The 15575-nt window shown below is 35.4% G+C and overlaps 1 protein-coding gene across 1 annotated transcript; it reads right to left on the bottom strand.

Annotated features, from left to right (window-relative positions):
- Window positions 1-3937: 3937 nt before the first annotated feature.
- LOC127073754 (uncharacterized protein At5g01610) lies at window positions 3938-5162 on the bottom strand. Its single transcript, XM_051014977.1, has 3 exons — window positions 4814-5162; window positions 4619-4673; window positions 3938-4521 (listed from the first exon to the last, which is right to left on the bottom strand). Exons 1-3 carry the CDS (start codon window positions 4898-4900, stop codon window positions 4139-4141), a joined length of 525 nt encoding a protein of 174 aa, XP_050870934.1. The 5' UTR covers window positions 4901-5162; the 3' UTR covers window positions 3938-4138.
- Between the last annotated feature and the right edge of the window lie 10413 nt (window positions 5163-15575).

Here is a 15575-nt window from a genome sequence, read left to right as displayed (position 1 = left end):
ATCAAGGTCTTTATTGAGCCCAACAAGAAACATGAATACACGGTCATTTTCTTGCCTCTTGAGAAACAAAACACTATCTTTTGTACATCTCCAATTGTCATCATAACAGAGATCTAACTCTTGCCACAGTGTTAACAGTTCATTGTAATAAGCAGTTACACTCCTGTCACCTTGTTTCACATGCCATAACTTTGATTTTAAACCAAAAATTTGAGAGGAGTTTTGAATATCAGAGTATGTTTCCTTAACAGCTTCCCACACATCCTTTGTGGAAGGTAAAAACATATAAGGTTTACCTATTCCAGTTTCCATAGAGCTTACCAGCCACGCAATAATCAAGGAGTTTTCCGACTTCCATTGTTTGTAATGAGGGTCTCCTGTTGCCGGTTCTGCTACTGCTCCTGTTAAGAAATCAATTTTTCCTTTGCTATCCAATATCAATCGAACGGTTTGAGCCCATTTATTATAGTTACTCCCATTCATTTTAGGGATATTGACCTTGAAGGAGTATGAGGAACCCTTTTGATCATTACCGCCTATGTTGGAATAACCGTCACATAAAACAATGTATTTCCTGTTTCCATTATTGTCATCATTATTGCCATTGTTTATGACCACCGGTGGTTCCTCATGTACGCCATTTTCGCGGCCACCGCCATTTCCGTGGCCACCGCCTGATTCAGGTTGTGGTTGGTCGTCATGGTTGGATCCAATGTAGGCCCGTGGTGGAGAAGACCACATGTTGCTTTTATTCGCCATAGGAGGCTAAATGGGTATGTGACTTGGGTCGAACAAAAATATGTTGAGGGAAATTTTATGGTAACCCCTAACCCAACAAAAATATATTGAGGAAAGCTTTATGGTAACCCCTAACCCAACAAAAATAGGTTGAGGAAAACTTTACAGTAACCCTAACCCAGTGCTCTTGATACCATATTGGAAAAAATAGATAAAAGCCATTATATTTTATGTGTCAGCCTTAGGCTAATTTATATAGTGAAGATACAATTACTACAATTGATTTTCTCCTTAATGGAGAATAAAGAAAAATAAAGGTAGTATTAAAGACAATAATAAAACCGGAAATAATATATTTTCCAACACTTTTAATATTGTTTTTTTAATGGTTCTTCTTGATGGCTTTTTAACATTTTTGTGTCATACAAAAAATAGTAGAATTCTTTTAATTTTGCTCATGAAAATTAATGTGGATTTAGTAATTAGGAGCTCAATTCCTTTCAAATTCCTTTGAGTTTTTTTTTGAATAAATGGTTAACATGGAGTTAATTAGATTAGATTGGTCGTTAATCCACTTATAAAATCTTCAATACTCATGCTAATTGTCAATTGAATTTTGATGGTTAATATGCAATATAGTTCACATTGGTTTTAATTCATGTCTTGGTTGGTAATCCATTCATCATGTTGATTCCATTTGACATTTGACTTACTTTAATCATGTTTAATCTTAGGCATATTGATAATTTGCATTCTTGTTGCATCCATTCATTTTGTATTGCATAATTGTGATTCTACTTAATTCTACCATTGCCACTTGATTGTTTTAGACATGATACCATTATATGCTTGTATGAATCATTTATCCCATTTCATGTATGGTTTGTGATCCACCCCCCCCCCCCCCCCAATTGTGGGAAAAATGTATCCAATCCCCATGAAAATGTATTGGTTTATGAATCATTCTCCCATGGTGGGTAAAATGTCCCCCACTCTCATGAACATGTAATAGCGTATGATTTACTTTTTCTTATCGCATTCCTTTGCATGTTAACTAATAAGATAAAATCAAACGATAAAAAGAACTTTTCAAAAGAATAAAAATAACTTGATCCAACGTCAAGTGTCTTTTCAAAATCAAATTCACTTAAAAGCAACGCGAGTTCTTGAATAACGTCAAGTATCTCATCCGCTCCACTCCATTCAATTCACACTTCTCATCTCTATCCTAAACTCACCATTTCTAAGCAATAAGAAAAAAACTTTGATCCAACGTCAAGTGACTTTTTCTCAATCGAATTCAAAAAACACATTAAAATACATTTAAGATTGCGCGCCACGAGCCTTAAGTAGTGGAGAAGGAATGAGAGTGGAACTTTCCTAAACTTATTATGAGTATTTTGAACATGGGATGCTTGGCCGCTCGTTTGAGGTATTCGCCTCCACTCATAGAATTTAGTGCAATTCAAGTCAAAACAATCTTCTTTTCAAAATCTAAAATCAACATTAACTCATCAAACTCTTTTTTTCCGCCTTAGGGAATCATTCCAAAAACCTTTTCATAAAAGGACATGTTTCTTCCGTTATACCGCGGTACGAACGATGCTTAAGCCTCTCATGCACGAGCATACAAGTAAATGCTCAACTGCTAGAATGTTACCCAATCATGTCCTTTCTACCGCAAACAAACAAATGCTTAAGTCTCTCATGCACGAGCATACAAACAACGTTTAATCGCTAGAACGTGAACGTTATCACTATTCACTAAAAACAACCAACACACACTTATTTTTTACTCTGAACTACATAGCTCTGATTTCTTATTCCAATATGAGAATACGTAGGCACAAGATTGCGATATCTTGGCGAGCACGCTAGTTTAAACTTATTTTTCCCCTTTAGCAAGTAACCTTTAGATAGTAACACTCATTCACGCAAAGAGCAATCAAGATGGTTCCCATTGAGTACAATAGATGTGAGGGGTGCTAATACCTTCCCCTTACATAATCGACTTTCGAATCCAAATTTGGTTGCGAGACCATTTTCTTCATCTTTTAGGGATTTTATCGATATTTTCCCTTTCTTCTGAAATAAATAAAGTTCAGTGGCGACTCTGTATTTTGCGCATATCGGCACACATAACTTACAAATCTTCATCGGTCTTCAACTCAATAAAGTTGTATTTCGCCCGTCCATCAGTATCAATTCATTCTTCATGAAACTCGATCTTACTCACCTTTATGTTATCGATGTTAGGCAACAAATCATTCAACTTTGATCTCAAGATGGTGAGACATGTGGTGCCCTCCGGAAGCCGAAACTCTACGAGAGGTTTCACCCCGTTGAAGTACACTTCTGCCTTAAACAAAAACTGAGGAAGAAGCATTGTAAGATGTTACTCTTAACAACACATGGCCTCTATTTATACAACTTTGGTTTCATTCTGAATCACACAAAGTGGTCAGTGCAATCACAGCCCTACAAAACTGTCGGCGAAATCACAACATTTCAATTATCACTCTTTTATAACTACCAGATTTTTCACTCATGGACAAAATATCCGATAATTTCCGGATGTTTTAAAAATTGACACTAAGCATACTTTCCGAACATTTTGAAAAATTTAGTGCACCACATTTTTCATAAACACTATCGGAATTTTTTTTTAGGTACGAGATTTTTAAAATTATTCTATGGGATATTTTGTACAGATTTTTGACTTAAAGTCTCTCAAAGACCACATGATTATTATTGAAATATAGGAGGTGCCAAGTATAATCGAGGGTGGCAGGAAAAAATCTCGAACTAAATAATACTCGAACATTATACTCTTAATTAGGGTACCAAAAAGAGTAAACCTATTATTAGTTTTTGTATAGTCTTCAAATGGCATAAACATAGTAGAATCATTAGCTTAAAATAAATAAAATTAGATTCACTGTAGTTAAATATTCCCCTCATTCACCTATTTGGTATATTCTCAATAGTTGGATCAAGATCAAACGATTTATATTTATGATATAATTTTTAATTATCTTAAAAAAAAATATTAAACTTAAATTTTAACCATTTGATATTAATACAACGAAAAAAACATGTTGAATGCGTGAATGCGGGAAGGTGTGTCTGTAGGGAATCGTGATCCAAAGTACATATAGAATAGAGCTAACACACTAACAATTACAGAAACAACATTGGATTTGCAAACACAAAGTGCTCTTCTTAACATTCTTAACAGAGATCACAACACAATATAAAGTATAATGTACATATTATTTCCAATCCAAGTATACTACACTATCATATATATCTCATAGCTTCACACCTTTAAAATTCCACACACAAATTGAGTTAATGAATGTTTCAATAATTAATAAGTCTATGTCTATATTCATTGGAATCAAAACTCTTCAACCTTAATAGCTTCACGAGGCATTTCATAGGCATCTTTAGGCCTTGATTTCTTAACACCAGTAGTAGTGAACCATACTTTGTCAGACTTATAACTCTCAACATAAACACTTGTGACCTTAACCCACATAAGAACCTTGGTTTTCATACCATCTATAACAATGAGTTTCCCCTTTGACAGTGTCCCTTTCACACGATTAGAATATCTCACAATGGATGAGTCCTTGAAGCATACCTCACAAGGGGACGACAAGTGCACTATCAACTTTCCTTTTGATTCATCAAACTCATAGCATGTTATGTTACGAGGAAACAGACCTGGAGGAAGGTTGTTCTCTCGTAGGAGATCCGGTAAGGCTTTCTGAGTTTTTCCTGTAAGAAAATGGAATAGAATGAAGAGTCAAATGTTGTTTTGATTGTTATTATCATCAAAATTGTTGTTGTAACCTGTTTTCTCCCAAAGTAGTACCTTTGAGCTTGTTGATGAAAAGTTTAGCCTTGTCTTCAACCGTATTTGAGAAAGACTGAAAGTGCTAATGCATATAAGTATTCTTGATACGGATAATAATTTGGAAAAATATAATAAATCAAACATGATCAAGATCTAAAGGCGATATTGAAGAAATGAAGAAAAAATGAAAGAGAAACAGAAAAAAAGACTAACAGATAAGTCGTTGGTTATGTGGGAAATCTCTTCCTTGGCTTTCTTGGAGACCCAAAAGCTTCCAAGTTTCGTCATAGCTTTATCCATGTTCTTCCTTGTCAGTTTTTCTTGGGGGAAAGAAAAGAAAATGAAAATGGTGTTTAACCACTTAGAGGCAAGTGTGTGTGTGTGTCACTATCTTGTATGGTAAAGAAGACAAGTCAGAACGTACGTAGCATGATGAAAGGAAAAAATGGTGAAGTGAAGACTTTGAAATATATAAACTCGAAAGAAAAATGACATAATATTTGGCTATACTGACCAATCTCCACAAATGGTGTGATGTAGAAAGTTTTGGCTAACGCTTTATCGTGTGATGTAGTTAGCTGCATAACTTGCCTTATAATCTAAATTAATAATACTATATCTATGCTTTTATCGTTTGTGGTTAAGAACTGTTGTAGAGGTCGGTAATGTTTCACATCCAATCATTATCTTAATGTGAGATCTGATATGCGGTTCACTATGCCATGACACATGACTCACAAACAGCATTATACTAGCTTGCTTAGATGTTAATTTAAATCAGTACTGTGAAAACTGAAAACTATTGTCAATCAACAAAAGCAGATTTTATATAAAATTATGACCCCTAAATAGCTAGTTTTAAAAGCTTTTTGTCCAAAAAAAAAACATAGTTTTACAAGGTTCTTTATGAGGAGTATATTAGTTAGCAAACAACTGAATTAGAATGAATCCCTTGCTCGAGTCCTTCCACCAAATGGATCCCTTGCGCCTCCTTCAAGAATCAGAATCACAAAGAAATCCTGGAGCAAACTTGCCATACTTGAATTTGATATTACCGCTTATCGTAACATGAGTAGGCAAATTAACCTTCTTAATGTTTTTCAATATCTTTTCATCAGTTTTGAATGGTGACTAAAGTATTATTTTCAATTAACATGGTTGTTTTATGTTTATTTAATTATTTTAAATATTTTGAATAAGTTGTAGATTATATTGAAATTATCTCAGTTACTGTACATAGGAGGAATAATTCATTTCCTTTTAATGGAATTTTAAAATGTCATATTATTACTTATTGAAATGTGATAGCAATAACTATTAGTATTAATGAAAAATTATTGAAGAGATAACATATTCGATTTTTTTTTAAAATAATCATTTTTAAAAAAAAAAAATCAAAAATAATCAGGTTTTGAAGAGGATGCGTCAGATGAATTGGCGTATCCCCAATGCATTAAGAGGAGGCGTCAATAATATTGGCGCATGCATTGGCGCCTTCTTTGAAGAGGATGCGTCAGATGAATTGGCGTATCCCCAATGCATTAAGAGGAGGCGTCAATAATATTGGCGCATGCATTGAGCTCCTCATGAGAAGGCGCAAATGCTAGTGGCGCATGCATTGACCCTCATGAGGAGGCACGAATGCTCCTGGCGCCTATGTGCATTTGGTTGGTGCGCGCCAATTCATCTGGCGCCTGCATGTTTTTTCATGTGAGCGTCAATCCCTCAGGCACCCACATGTTATGTACAATTGATGTTCCGTCGCTATAAATACCACGCCTTGATGCAATATTTTTCACTCAAACTCATCTCCTAATACCATAATTTGTCTAGTACAACCACCATCAATTTCAATTTTCTCTATTTCAACAATGTCTGCATACATTCAGAAACAAAATGTTGATGTAATACTTTCCGTCGTTGCGGCTCTGATACAGATTCGACTTTGGAATACAGATACGTTTGAACGTCTTAATCGGATGTTGTACAGTTGGTTAGATAGAGAAATTGGATGGGGTGAACGGATTAGAAGAATACAATGGCTTGTGTCCACATTCAACCAAAATGGAGAAGTACGCGAATGGGTGGATATTAAGACCGACCAAGACGCTCGTAGGATGATGCATTACATGTTCAAAATTGTTTTGATGGTTGTAATTGCATAGTTCTTGTATTGTATTTGTTATAATTATTTGTGTTACTGTTTATGTAATGGTACTTTCGTCACAGACGTCTAATATGAAATAAATTTAGCTTTTCATATATTGCAATAGAGGTACATGTAAATTTATCTGCTTGTGCTTGTTCCAACACTAGGACAGTTATTACGATTGTGACCTGGATGACGGCGTGAACTACATAGTCTAACCATTTTGTTCGCCATATCCATTTCGGTTCGAATCCGGGTGCTGTTTAGGCGACCCATTTTCTTCCTTCGCATAACTTCGTTGTGCCAGACGATGTCCCATTGATATTCTGGCCAATAATCCTCTTTTGCCACTACGGAAAAACTAATTTTATAAACATTTGAAAGGCTGACGACTTTGTAAATTTCAGATATTAAGTAGGATGGATCTCTTCGAACCTTTGAGCATGCCGTAATTACATGGGAGCAGAGGGTACGAAAGGCTTGGAACTTCCCGTACTCACACTAACCTCTATCTAGTTCGACTCTGTACTGTCCCATCAACATGCCCTCATTGTGATCCATGGACTTGGTAACATTATACCAACCTTTAGTTCGGTCAAAGACCATAACCACGTGTGTGTTTGCTTTGGCAGCTTCATGTCTGATGAATTTCATTGAAGCATCACTGAACAACTGTCCAGATTGCAACACTGAACTCCATTTTGAGCGTCTGGTTTCAAACAACGCCCCTAGCCTGAAATATGTTGCCTACACCAAAGCGGTTATTGGTAGGTTACAGATGCCTTTACAGACAGAGTTCATTGATTCCACAAGATTTGTTGTCATGTGGCCTCAACGCTGACCGTTGTCGTATGCTCTAGCCCATTTCTCCAATGGAATACTATCGATCCACCGTACTGCATCTTCGTTTGACAATCTTATTTCCTTGCGGTAGTGTTTGAAAGAAGGTTCTGATAATGTGTAACCTGCATTGACAACCTTCTTCCACAACGTCTTATCTTTGATTTCCCGCATAAAATTCTGAGCAATATGTCTAATACAAGACACATGCATCGAAGGAGGATTTTGTCAGCCGTTGTCAATGTTATTATATGCACTGATGATTGAAGGGTGTCTGTCGGAGATCAAACATAAGTTAGGCTGAGGTGCAACATACAATAAGAGATTTCTTAGGAAAAAACTCCATCCCTCAGCAGTCTCCCCTTTAACTAGAGCAAAGGCGATTGAAAAAATATTGTTGTTCCCATCTTGTACCACTGCCATCAGTAATGTTCCTTTGTATTTTCCGTACAACCATGTACCATCAATTTGTATAATTGGTTTACAGAAAGAAAAACCTATGATACATGGTTGATACGCCCAGAAGAGACGGTGAAATATTCTATTTCCAACAGCACACGTACCATCTGGTGTATACGCGGGCAATGTTTCCAACTTGACAATTATCCCGGGAGCATATTATTTTAGAGCCAACAAGTATTTTGGAAGTTGTTTGTAAGACTCCTCCCAATTGCCAAACATTTTTTCAACAGTCTTTGTCCTAGCTATCCATGCATTCCTATATGATGGAGTGTACTCGTACTCTGCCCTAATATGCGAGATTATTGTACTCACCTTTAACAACGGATTATCGTCAATGACAGACAATATTTCATCGCATATTAGCTGAGAGCTTAATTTACGATGATCATGTATTGGGTTTGTCAGCATGCATGTATGATCTGGACCCATTGATCCAATCTCCCAAGACTCGCTCCTCTTCTGGTACGAAGCTGATAACCTAAAAAGGAAGTGCTCATTCGAACAATAAACTTTATACCTCGATGCGTCAGTTCTGTCAACTCTGAAATCAGCTGATAGTTGCATGTGGAATTTCTTAATGGCTTTTACACATTCCTCTTTTGTGTGAAATGTGTCTCCTTGTTTCAAAGATCCTTGCATCTGCACGTAAGGATTGTACCATACATCTGCTAAAGGTTCATCTGAACCCAAATTCAACCTTGTCATGTGTTGGGGTGGGCAATATACATAACTTGATGGTATTGGCTCCTCTTCCTCATCAGCGTTCACCATTGAATCAACCATGATCTCGGCTTCTTCTTCTTCGTCATCTGGAACATTCACCTCAGCTTGTTCGTCATTAGTTTCACAAAACACTTGTGACTGACAAACATATGTTGAACATCGTCATCATCTCGAATCTTCTTCTGATAAAATTTTACCTGGTTTTATGCAAACCAAACCGGATTTTTATAGATGATTTGGCCCACATTACTGCACTGCAATTTCTTTTCTGTTCTTTGTTTCATATTTGAAAATTTTGATCGTCGATTTATTGTAAACCGAGTTACCTCTGTGTTTCGAAAACAAAAACCAAACAACTGATGATCAAATATTTCACCTTCGACATGGGCACTGATCATGTAATGTTGTGTGGAAGACATTTTGTTCAAATATTAAATATGTAAATTTCTTTACTGGAATTGAATGCATTGGTAAGTTGTTCATTTGCACAGCATAAATAGCGTTGCATTGATCACTTGGTCATTGTCTGTACATACTTGACCATGCATGCATTAAAAAGAATCTAACATGCAGTGACAAGAGTGACAAGAACACACATGCGCCCAGGGAATCCAGGAATCTCTGAACCAAGAAATCCACGTGCCCTAATATTCCCAACAGGCGCCCATTCCCTAGGCGCCATAAAGTAACTTGGGAGCCAAGAGGAAGGGCACCCCTTCACAAAAACTGTACCAAGGCACCACTAGGAAGGGCGCACCTTCCCATTTCCCTACACTAAGGTGCCAAGAGAAAGAGCGCCTCTTCCTCTCATGTGAAGAATCACATGCAGGCGCCAAGAGGAAGGGCGCCTCTTCCTTTGCATTTGGATTCTTCACATGCGTCTAGAATAAAGATTCTTCACATGGTTTCTGCATTTTGTCATTCCATTATCTTTTTTTGCCATTGCATGCAACCAATCCCATTCTTCTTAGGTTACAAACCTACTCACTCATTCATCTATAAATAGTCTCTCATATCAACAATATCAAATCATCTTCATTAATACTCAATTATATTCTTCTTTGTCACACTAATCCTCTACCACACTCAAGCTCTGCAAAATCAAATCATGTCTTTGTTGACTATGTGTGATGAACACAGAGGCACACTCGAGAATATCTCGACATTTGTATGTTATCTCTCTCTTTTTACTTTTTCTGTTTTTAGTGTTATACCTTTGTTATCTATATTTTTCTTACTTCTTATAGAGTTGTGTTTGTTGATTATGTATTTCTTTTTCTTATTGTATTTTCTTACTTTTTTGTTATTAGGATCCGAAGCATTTTAGATGCCGTGTACATGAATATGTACCCCACAATCCTTTAATAGAACCATATATTACAGGATGTGGATTTGGAAATCTACTCAACATTGTTTCGTACTCGGTGGACTACAAGTTCATTTTGACTTTGTTGGAGAGGTGGAGACCCGAGACCCACACATTTCACCTTCCGATTGGTGAGCGTCCGTCACACTTGAGGACGTGTACATGTTGTTGGGTCTCAGTATAGATGGAAAGGCCGTGAATGGTAGAGTTAACCAAGACAATAATATCTACAATGAATTATTGGGTGCCCATTTGTTAGACGACGAAACTGAGGGAGACACATCCGGTCAAGCAAGGGGGCAAGGTATAAATTTAAAATATCTTAAACAATATTATGCCAATATAGTATTGTCCGAAGATTCAACCGAGTATGAGAAAATAATAAAAGCTCGGTGTTATATTATGATTTTATTTGGCAATTTTTTGTTTCCAGAAAGTACAAGTAATTCTGTAAATATAATGCATTTACCTTTATTACTCAATATTAATAAGGTAAACACTTATAGTTGGGGTTCAACTGTGTTGACCCATCTATATAATGCAATGTGTAAAACTGCAAAAAAGAATACCTGTACTTTTTTTTCATGTGCGTATTTGCTTCAAGCTTGGGGTTGGTCAAGAATGTCGTCGCTCGCCCCGATAAATGAGCGCCCATTCATGTTCTCGTTTGCAACCAAGTAAGTCTAACACTTAACCATTTACCATTTAGTCAATTATATTTTATATTATAATTAACAGTAAATAATATTTTTCACTTCTTTTTTATCTAAGGTGGTCAGTAAGGGGGATGAGAAAGAAGGAATTCAAACAAATGGATTAAGAAACAAATAAATTCAAAATTTTCATCAATAAGATTAAGAAGTAAACTAATTAAATTTTTTCATCTATCAGGCTCGGAGAGGTCCACTATGATTTTCCCGAATCACAATTCACAAGTTTTCTACTAGAAATTGGCATTCTCAACTAACTATTTCCTTTAAGTGAGGAATACCATCTAGAATTTTCAATATCAGACCATTCACATCGTGTAAAATTGACTAACAAATAATAAAATAAAAATAAAAATTATCAATCAGACTTCTGAAGGTCCACCATCAGCTTCCTAAGTTACAATTCACGTGTCCTCCACTAGAAAAAGTTCTTCTCAATTGAATATTTCCTTCACTTGAAGAACACCAACTAAAATTTTCAATATCATATTGTCCACATTGTGTAAACTAGACTACGAAACAAACAAACTCAAAAATTTCATCAATCGGACTTACGGAGGCCCACCACCACCTTCCTCAATCACAATGCACGTGTCTTTTGTATTGGTCAAAAATGTTAGACGATAGGCATAGATCAAGAGATCAAAGTAATCAACAATTTATGAACCGAAAAAAAATAATATATATATATATATATATATATATATATATATATCTATATATCTATATATATATCTATATCTATCTATCTATCTATATATATATATGTATATATATATATATATATATATATATATATATATATATATATATATATATTATATATATATATAGAGAGAGAGAGAGAGAGAGAGAGAGGGAGAGTACACAAGGATTTGTTTAGGTAGTTCCCCAATCGACATTGTTATGGATACGTCTGCCCTTAAATCAAATTCGAATTGAGATACTATTATAATAAATCTTACTTTGCAAATGTATGCATACAAGAGATGAGAAATCAAATCTCACAAACCCTACGTTTGTTCTTGACTCTAACACCTCCAAAAAACTTGATCAAAGATTAATCAAGACACCAACAATGCCACTTCAATTCACATATTATTGCTACTTCCTTGCATGACATCCTTGTCTCAAGGCTTTCACCCGACTGAATTAATCCCAAACGCACACTTGCTGAACCCAAGATTTGTCAACATGATCCACCGTTTCACGCTACTCCCTTGCATGACACACCTAGTCCCAAGACTTTCACTCGACCAAATCCGAATTGCACAATCTTGTTCAAAACCTTCAAACCCTAAAGATCTTGAAGGAAAACCCCACCTTGATTTTCTGATTTGAATCCCTCAAAGATCTTAACCCAATATTCTCGGTACAACAAATCTAGTTGGATGTTATCAAATCCTAATCTAGATGACACCCAATCAAAAAGTGATTATGTGTAGTTTGATTGTGTGTATGCGTAGATTGAATTAAAGATGATGAGATGCTTTGAAATCCTGGATTCATGTAGGTTTTACTCACTCTAGGAACCTTACTAGAGAACGATGCATGTATGAAGTGTGTATATATACATATATATATATATATATATATATATATATATATATATATATATATATAATATATATATATATATATATATATATAATATATATATGCATGAGTGAATGAGAGAAAAAAGGAATGCAATGAACTTTGAGAAAATATGAAAATATGCAAAAAAATCATCGTATAGGTCGACCTGTTAGAGTCACGTGTCGACCTGTACGAGGCATAGGTGGATCTGTTGAAGGTCATATGTCGACCTATCAATGTCATATGCCTCCTATGTGTTGACCCGTGGAGTCGGCACATGAAACAAAAGCTATAGACTTTAATACTGCAGTATACGTGCCGACATGTAGCAAGGATGTGTCGACCTATAGCCTTGAGATTTTTACTATTGGCCGACCTGTTTACGTATGTGTCGACCTATCATATGCATGTGTGACCTGACCATCAATTTTTCATAAAACTTGATTTTTAATGCATGTTTAATACATGAGACCTTTTCAAAGATGTTTCCAATGAATTGTATGCTACCGAATGCTAAGATGCACATAGAGAATAAGAGGATACCATCCAATATACATAAATGCTAAAGAATCTTAGTTTTGACATCATACAAAACACTTATAGCAGAATTTAACGGAAGATGCACTCACATAGTCCCCCTTTTTTATAATGGCAAGACTTGAGACGACACATTAGTAATGAATAGATCCTCCCCCTGAATATATGCATCCTTAATCTTTATCTTGCTTCTCCCCATTTGACAACATAAAAAATAAACGAAGCAATTTATGAGAAGTATCATAAATAAGCATAAACAAATATAAACCACACATGGGTGGATTACAAAGATAAGAGAATTAACACGATATCACTCACATAAAATGTTATTCCTATTGAATAAGAATGCCTAAATATAAATAAAAGCAAAGAAGTAAAGAATAAAATAGAATTGTTACATCAAGTGCTTAAAAATAAACAAAACATAAGCATGGATAATGAAGGATACAAAGTGAACACAGAATACTTGACATGCTACAAAAGCGACACGATTACGGGGCATATTCCTTTGGTGCTCCCGAAATGCTGCACACACATGTGCTCAAGTAAGGCGATAAATAAAGTACCATCACACAAACCAAAAACAAAGATGAAAACATAACAATGACACACAACCAAGAATATTATTAACAATGTAACATTTTCAATCACAACTCATGAGAAAATAGATACCAAACCGATGCACCAATCACTATATTTCAAGTAAAATGAAGATAGTATAAAGTCACTATAAGTATATAAATTGACATACAACAATTAGACATTTTTGGAAGTGAACATACATGAACTATCTTATACATCAAGAACATCAATTATATGGACCATAAACAACATACAAAAGGAAAAGCTTACACAAAAATGGAAAATGAAACGATAGTACCTTACTTGTAAAATGATGAGAAATGCACTCTTATGAAGTATGCCTTTCAAGGAAGGTTAGATGGACAAGGTATATTCAAAGTGCATTAACATAAAACTTAGTCAAGTGTTGAGATGTTAAGAATCCCTAATTCATGTTGAATGTTAAAGAAGGGTTCAGTCGAAAATGGTTTGGCAAAAATATCCGCAAGTTGATTTTTACTATCAACATGCTTAAAAAAGACGTCACCTTTCTCAACATGACCGCGTAGGAAATGATGACGAATGTCAATATGCTTTGTATGAGAATGTAACACTGAGTTCTTAGTTAGGCTAATGACACTAGTATTGTCACACATAACTGGAATACAACTTAGTTTTATATTAAAATCAAATAATTGTTGTTTAAGCCACAAAATTTGAGCATAACAACTACCGACCGCTACGTATTCCGCCTCGACAGTTGACAACACAACTGAAACATATTTCTTGTTATGCCAACTAACTAAGGAATTTGAAAATATGTGACAAATTTCCACTAGTAATTTTCCTATCTGATTTGCAACCGGAAAAATAGGAATCAGTGTAACCAACTAAGCTACAATCACTTCCTTTGGAATACCATAGCCCATAATTCGAAGTACCATGAAGATACCTAAAAATAAGTTTGACGGCTTTGAGATGGGATTCCTTAGGAGATGATTGATATCAGGCACACATACTGACATTAAACATAATATCTCGTCTAGATGCATTGAGATATAGAAGAGAATCGATCTTACCTCTATATTTTCTACTTCCACATCTTTACCATTTTTTTTTCCAAGTTACCTTTATAGCCATCAGAGTGTCAATTGACTTTGCATCAACCATGCCAAATCTATTTAGAAAGTCCTTGCAATACTTAGTTTGACAAACAAATGTGCCTTCATTAAGTTGTTTGATTTGAAGACCTAGGAAGTAATTTAACTCCCCCATGAGGATCATTTCAAACTCTTCCTACATAAGCTTAGAAAACTCTTTGACAAGTTGCATATTATTAGATCCAAAAATAATGTCATCAACATATACTTGAACAAGAAGAGTATCATTTCCACGACGCTTAATAAAAAGAGTAGTGTCAACCTTTCCCCTTAAGTGCCCTTGATTAATCAAAAACTTGCTTAGTCGCTCATACCAAGCCCGAGGTGCTTGTTTTAGACCATACAAAACATGTTTTTTATTTGAAAACATGATTGGGATACTCATGATTTTCAAAACCGGGAGGTTGAGCAACATTTACCTCTTCGATAATGTAACCATTTAGAAGTGCACTTTTCACATCCATCTGAAATAATTTGAAATTCTTAGAGCAAGCAAATGTAAGAAGAAGGCGTACGTCCTTAAGTCGGGCGATCGGAGCATAAGTCTCCTCATAGTCAATACCCTCCTCTTGGTTGTACCCTTGAGCGACTAACTGGGCCTTATTTGGGGTTATCACTCCATCTTCGTCAAGCTTGTTCCTAAAAACCCATCTTGTGCCTATTACTTAATGATGTTTTGGACGCGGGACAAGGTCCTAAACATCATTCCTTTAAATTGATTTAGCTCATCTTCCATTGCCATGAGCCAATGCTTATTAAGTAATGCATCTTTAACATTTTTAGGCTTAACCTGTGACACAAAAGCAAAGTGATAACAAAAATTAATTATCTTAGAGTGTGTTGTCACGCCTCTTGTGATATCTCCAAGTATATTATCAATAGGATGATC

The sequence above is a fragment of the Lathyrus oleraceus genome, chromosome 4 (assembly GCF_024323335.1).
Source record: "Lathyrus oleraceus cultivar Zhongwan6 chromosome 4, CAAS_Psat_ZW6_1.0, whole genome shotgun sequence".
Lineage (NCBI taxonomy): Eukaryota > Viridiplantae > Streptophyta > Magnoliopsida > Fabales > Fabaceae > Lathyrus > Lathyrus oleraceus.
Note: the sequence above shows the minus strand (reverse complement) of the source record. Positions and strands in the feature narration are given on the sequence as shown.